General features: G+C 33.7%; 1 protein-coding gene across 1 annotated transcript in view; it reads right to left on the bottom strand.

Annotated features, from left to right (window-relative positions):
- Positions 1–1281: 1281 nt before the first annotated feature.
- Positions 1282–7748, bottom strand: part of LOC121381318 (cilia- and flagella-associated protein 221-like) — a 28092-nt gene continuing 21625 nt past the window's right edge. The window contains exons 18-23 of the mRNA XM_041510578.1: positions 7591–7743; positions 6775–6875; positions 5626–5715; positions 4084–4194; positions 2690–2761; positions 1282–2332 (exon numbers count right to left, since the gene is read on the bottom strand). Coding sequence (XP_041366512.1) covers positions 2206–2332; positions 2690–2761; positions 4084–4194; positions 5626–5715; positions 6775–6875; positions 7591–7743 — 654 coding nt within the window. The 3' untranslated portion in view covers positions 1282–2205. The remainder of the gene's footprint in view (positions 2333–2689; positions 2762–4083; positions 4195–5625; positions 5716–6774; positions 6876–7590; positions 7744–7748) is intronic.

The following is a 7748-nucleotide window of genomic DNA, read 5'->3' as shown; positions in this document are numbered from 1 at the left end:
AAAAGAAGGAATCAGGGATTGACCATCAGTGCCCCAAAGGAAGGAATCAGAGATTGCTTTCTGCATTTGCTTATTAGGCACAGACAAATATAGTGTTTGATGTAAAATTAGCAAAAATCCTGGTGCAATCAGTATAATGGTATTACAGTGAAATGCATTTACATATACACTATATTTACTTACCCTTCACTTGTTTTAGTAGCATTCATAATGGCTTTCCTGTCCATACTTACATGGATAGAAAAATAAGTTTAAAAATGTAGAAAAAGAAGAGAAAATGCAGTATTCTGTTAGTGAATAAAATATGAAATCATTCATCCAAATAAACTACTTAATAATGGGCATCATTATTTTATTGTACTATAGTGATTCAGTAAACAATTTATTATATATGTTTGTATTCTTGCTTAGGCAATGACACCAGCAATCAATATATATATATATATATATATATATATATATATATATATAGATATAGATATATATATATATATATATATATATATTACCAGTGTTTTTTGGTATTGTCAATATCATATATTAGGAATAAAAATTGTATTATGCGAGCCTCTGGCGAGCATAATACATTATTTTTATTCCTAATATATGATATTGACGATACCGAAATACACGAGGGTAATAATCTCTTTATCATATAAGCTCAAGCTTAATACGTGTTTTTGTAAACTTTACATGCAACTTTAATTCCAGTCCGCCATTACTAGATATTCAAAAGACGTAAGAATATGTGGCGCGGTGTATTTTTGAATGGAAATGACGTCAAACTCGAATGACGTCATTTTGGATGTCCTTACATCAAAATAAAGTTATGGCTAACGTTTTTTGTTTTCCGAACGCTGGACAGCTTTCAGTGTCAAATTGCCATTGAAATGTTTTTATTTGATGACTATGAATTCATACGTCAATAATGGTGTGTCACCCAAGTACGTTTGCTTAAATGCCAATAAACCTAGTGCCGAGACCTCGACTAATTTACATCTAATTTGCAAAGTTATCAAATTCTCAAAGTATGTGATCTGAAAAAAATCACATACTTTGATATGTGATATTTGAATATGTGAAAATGAAAGATATTATATGATAAATAAATATATATATATATATAAAGCTAATATTAACATACTTTTTAAAAATATATAATTTGTCTTCATTTTCATTATATATTGCCATGCTTTCTGAGGAATTTCACAAAATTATACTTCTTCCGAGAAATTTCAGAAAACTATTTTTAAAAATTTAAAGGGAGAACAAAACAAGAAATGTAGATACAATATTTTTTATACACACATAAGTTTTATTTGCGGCCTGACATGTCAAAACACACACACAATGTCTCTGGATTATAAAGTAGAGTAAGACAGTCAAATGTTTTTCTTTGATGTATATCACACATGCTTTTAGCCAATAGGTGCCCAGCAAATCATCCGACACCTAAAACAAATAACCAGGCACCTAGCGAAATCACTAGACACTTGTCAACAGATGCTTAAAAATATGACCAGATATCCAACAAATTACAGGACACCTGGTTAAATCACCAGACACCACCTAACAATTTCAACAGACATCTAGAAAAATCAGCAGGCACTTACAACTGTCAAATGGGTAGTCTTCTAAACAGTTCACCAGGCACCTACACAAATCACCAGGCACCTACACAAATCACCAGATATCTAGCAAATCACAAGACAGCCAGGAAAATCACCAGGCACCTAGGAAAATCACCAGGCACCTAGGAAAATCACCAGATATCTAGCAAATCACAAGACACCCAGGAAAATCACCAGGCACCTAGGAAAATCACCAGGCACAAAAAGAAATCACCAGACATCCAGTGAAATCACCAGGATCCAGGGAAAATCACTAGGCACCCACAGAAATCTCCAGGCACCCACAGAAATCTCCAGGCACCCAGGGAAATCACCAGATACCCATGGAAATCACCAGACAATCAGGGAAATCACCAGACACCCAGAAAAATCACCAGACACTTAGGAAAATCACCAGGCACCTAGGGAAATCACCAGGCACCCAGAGAAATCACCAGACACCTAGGGAAATCACCGAGCATATAGAAAACCAGGTGATCATTATCACAGTAGAAATATTGTTCTTCTTGAGAAGATCTATGGACGGACGGACGGACGGATGGACGGATGGACGGATGGGCAGATACATAAATGGTTATTTCAACGCCAGGTCAGGGTCTGAAATCTGTCTGTTTAGTGACTGTATCTTGCTTTGGAACTTGGAGCCAAGACGATTGTACTTCTTAGTGAGGAAGTAGTCCAGTTCCTGCTCCCGCTTCTCTCTGGAAGTACAAACGGATACAAAGAAAATGTAGTGTCCTCAAGACAGTATTAATTTATACATTTGCTTATTTAGATGCTTATACAGCAAGTTCTATCACACCCTGTGATGTATTGTGCTAGGTAAGCACACAAATTGCAAGATAATGCCATGAAAGTAATGTCATAACAGGCAGTGAAAACAAACTTTCTTTGAAAGAGATAAAATCACAATGTAAGTCATATATATATATATATATATATATATATATATATATATATATATATATATATATATATATATATGGAATGTGATAAAATTCATACCACAGCTAAGTGAATATATGGTTATGAACAGTCTAACAATGTGTCATATTTACCTGGGTACAGGTCCATCAACACCCACTGGAATGTTGGATGTTGGCATTTTGTTGCCGTGTGGAAACATATCACTGAAATAATACAGAAAATACTACCATTTTAATATATATTATGTATTACCAACAAGCTAAACTATTCAGTGTAATTCGCTTATCAATATTTAATTAAAACACAACTATGTCTATGGGAAAACATAAATATTTAGAAAAAATTAATTGTTACTTTATACATGTTGGTTCTATATTATAATTTTGCCATAATAATACAGTGAAACCTCTCCAAACCAGACCCTCTGTAAACCGGAATTCCCTCAATACCGGACATTTTCTGCAACTCCTTATTAAATATCTGTACAGAAGAGAAACTCTCTAAACTGGATACCTATTAAAACTGGACTTTAACTTAGTCCAGAGGATGTCTAGTTTAAAAGAGTTTCACTGTAGATAGATTCATCAGGATAGGAAATTAAATTTCTATTTAAAAATTACATAATACAACTATTTCACTGACTGAGCCATAGCAGAAAGTTTTTGCTTATTTCTCAAATTTACAACAGAATGAACATTTGATAACCATGAAGTAAGTTGTACAGTCTTGTAAAATTTGTAATAGTGTGGCATTTGTTAATGTTTTAAATTCAAACAGTACTAACCCCAACTAAACAGCAAGCACAATTATTTATAATATAAATGTTAAGGGACTTAACACAATGCTGAACACTTTTAAATGTTGTGCAATATTACACAATTTTTCTTTACAGAGGTCATAGTGTTTTACAAAATTACATAGGCATATGGGCTCCTATTTTTGTAGGGGGGCAGGCCGCTTTTGCCTGAATTAATCTAAAGTGCCCGAATCTGGATTACAACATTTATTCATATTAGCATTACTGCCAGACAGCTATATATGGTTGGAAATGAATCACCATGCATTTTTACATGGATTACACTTAATATTGTGGGTAGAATGATGGAAACACATGGTGAAAAGTGTTCAAGCCAGCTCATTTTGCCCTAATTTTTCTATTGTTTTTGCCCAAATTTGAGGATTTTCTCCAGGACTCCCTGTGCCTGTGTGTTACCCCCCCCCCCCCCCCATCTCGTACACTTATGCAAAATTCTAATCATCATCTCTCAACAAAACAAAACATTCCATCATTAATTAATACACTTCTGTGTTATTTTAACATTTATTTATAAATTTAATGATACAGAACATTTATTTCTTGTGGCATTTTGTCAATAAAACTTAATTAAATATGAGCCTAAATCATCTTTTTTGTGACAAGACTTCAGTTTGCACATGTTTAATAATGCTTTATATAACTCTCTTAATCAAATAGGAATTACAGTCTTTAAATATATACCAAATACAAGCAAACACTTGTCATTACCTTGTAATATTTTCATCTGTAGTGGACTCCACCAAAGAAAACTGAGCATTTACCATCTGTGGTGTCAACTCGACTCCTCCAGTCTGTGGCTGACCATCATCCTCTGGTTCACTGTCAAACAGCAGAGAGACATCACAGATAAACAGATAACAGACGTTACAGATAAACAGCAAACAGAAGTCACAGATAAACGGCAAATAGACATCACTGATAAACAAATAAACAGATAACAGACATTACAGATAAACAGATGTCACAGATAAACAGCAAATAGACATCACAGATAACAGACATTACAGACAAACAACAGACATCACAGAAACAGATGACAGACATCACAGATAAACAGATAACAGACATCACAGATAAACAGATAACAGACATCACAGATAAACAGACATCACAGATAACAGACATCACAAATAAACAGATATCACAGATAAACAGATAACAGACATCACAGATAAACAGATAACAGACATCACAGATAAATAGACGACAGACATCACAGATAAACAGACGACAGACATCACAAATAAACAGATATCACAGATAAACAGATAACAGACATCACAGACAAACAGATAACAGACATCACAGATAAACAGTAAACAGACATCACAGAAAAACAGATAACAGACAGACATCACAGATAACAGACATTACAGATAAACAGACATCACAGATAAACAAACAGACATACATCACAGATAAACAGTATCACAGATAAACAGATAACAGACAGACATCACACATAACAGACATTACAGATAAACAGACATCACAGATAAACAGCAGACTTCACAGATAAATGGATAACAGACAGTATCACAGCTAAAGAACAAACAGATATCACAGATAACACAGAGATATCACATATAAACAGCAAACAGACATGACAGATAACAGACAGACATGACAGATAAACAGATAACAGACAGACATCACAGATAACAGACAGACATGACAGATAACATACGGACATCACAGACAAGCAGATAACAGACAGGCATCACAGATAACAGACAGACATGACAGATAAACAGATAACATACGGACATCACAGATAAGCAGATAACAGATAGACATCACAGATAAACAGCAAACAGACAGACATCACAGATAAACAGATAACAGACATCACAGATCAACAGCAAACAGACAGACAATGTAGATAACCAGCAAACATATGTTACAGATAAATAGCAAACAGACAAGACAAACAGTAAACTATTACTGTCAAAGTTGTCACATTACAAGTATAGGGATGTGTTACCCATTTGACAATAGAAGCTGAAATGATTTTTAAAGTTAAAACTATGCCCAAATAAAGGTTGTTTTTTCAGCAATTCAGATCAAACATCGTCTATGCAAATAAATTTAAATCAGATAGAAAGTGGGAAAATCACATCCCTGTAAGAAATAGTTGCCAATCAATTTTCAAAATATTTTCAAAATTAAAAAAACCCCAAAAAACAATCCCACTGAAATAACCTTGCAATCCTAAATATGAAAAAAGCACACTGTCACCCGAACACTCACTCTATAATATCTTCTCTGAGATCCTCGGGAAGTCCATCAAGAAACGCTGAAACCTCCTGTGGCAACAATTCAGTAGCAAACTGGTCATCCCTGCAACAAACAAAGTGATAAGTGCAGATGTCTACATCTATATTAAAACAACATATCAGTGGATCAATATCCACAAATCTTAACAGCAATAATTTGGTCTGAAAATCTTGGCCCAGTTGTTCAAAGCATAGTTAAATTAACCCTGGGTTAGTTTTAATATTTTCCTTTTTAATTATTTTAGTACAACGACAAAATATACTTTAAATTTGATTATGTGTGGATACCTTTGGTTGATCTAAATCAAGTTTCAATATTATGATTTCAATTATTATTTGTATTGATTCAGACCATGCCTTTAAAATGTTCTTAACCACTGATTAAGACAACTAACATTTGAAAAACTGACCCCTAAATTTTAGAGTACATTGTTTGGTTTTTGGTTTACTTCCCTCTTTAGTTATTGTTTCACTTTATATATTTTTGGTCATTTCACTTAATTTACGGTTGATCTTATACTTTTTTTTATTGTTGGCATCTTTTTCTTTTTTTTCACTTAATATTTTGTTAGTATTTTACATTCTTTATTGTCAGCATTTCAACATATTTATTGTTAGCCATTTTACTCTCCAGACAGCTTTGCTATTTCACTTTATTATTACAGTGAAACCTCTCAAAACCAGACCCTCTGTAAAGTAGAATTCCCTCAAAACTGGATGTTTTCCATGGTCCCTTTTTAAATATCTGTGCAGAAAAGAACCTCTCTAAACTGGATACCTCTTAAAGCCGGACTTTTTACTTTGAGGAGTTTCACTGTATTTAATTTTATTTATTAAGTGTCATATTATCTACTATATATTACAGTGTATTAGCCAACTCCTTGGATAAGCTGACCTCTTAGTTTAACCTTTGGCTTATACATTTTACATGTACTTGGCAATATGTGGTAAGTATATCATTTTACTGAGGTTTTATTTAATAAGATTCTCTTAACAACTAGGACAATGCATATGATAAGATTACAGTAACTTTCACTTGATTATAATTAAGCTGAACGTAACCAGAGCTGTTAATCAAAACAAATATAAACACATCTGAAAGTGAAGTAAGCGATCAACCGACCATCGAGGAACCCACACGCCAGTCAGTGTGGGAGTGTTGGATAGCGAGGTCAAACCCTGGGAGGGAAACTTCTTCCAGCCCATCGTTCCTCTTATCACGTCCTGTACAAGCAAAACAAAGTATAGGTTAATACACAGTCACAGTTGAGTTCTTACAGTTTGTTATCAACCATATTCCATTACTTTCAGATACTTTTTAGACATATTTTCCAGAGTCCTATTTTACGAAGTGAGCTTAGCACTAATTCTCTTATGGTGACCTTAGTAAATGGGACACTGAATGGGACCTTTTCAAAAGGATGTTGCTGTTATAATCAATATCACAAAATGTTTTGAAATAAACTGCAGATCTCTTCTTAAGTTATTCTTAATGAGAAACTATTAATTATCATGACTTTCCATGATCCAATTCAAAATTTCTAAACTTTCCATACCTGAAAAATAACAAATAACATTAAATTTTTTAAAGGAAATTTTAGGACTTTCTAGGATTTCCATGACACTGACTTTGCTATAGAGCAATATCCATGACTTTCCAAAGATTTTTTTGTGATCATCAACATAATCATATTTTAATGTTTTGATGTGAATTACCCATCTTTCCTTCATTGTTATTTTAATGAGTAAAAATTAATAATCAATCACTTTTCATAACTTTCCAAAACCCAACTCAGAAAATGATTTTTACAAATTATGTAACAGTCTGAGTTTATATAACCCACGTGAGTCCTGTACATTGCTGGAGACTAAATAAAACAGAGAAAAGAGATCTCAAAATGTTCGTTGATGACGCGACTCGAGTAGACCAGATACTTACCTCTCTGTCGAGGTATTTTCTCTGTGTTGCCGCATGGGGATTGGTGGCAAAGTCTTTGCGGATATAGCGTGGTAGAGGACAGAGATGGAAATCATTGTCAACTTCTGCATACGGCAACGGTGCTAGAAACACCTGCAAACCTGGAGCTGGATTCTGAG

This window comes from Gigantopelta aegis, chromosome 9 (genome assembly GCF_016097555.1).
Source record: "Gigantopelta aegis isolate Gae_Host chromosome 9, Gae_host_genome, whole genome shotgun sequence".
Classification (NCBI taxonomy): Eukaryota; Metazoa; Mollusca; class Gastropoda; order Neomphalida; family Peltospiridae; genus Gigantopelta; species Gigantopelta aegis.
Note: the sequence above shows the minus strand (reverse complement) of the source record. Positions and strands in the feature narration are given on the sequence as shown.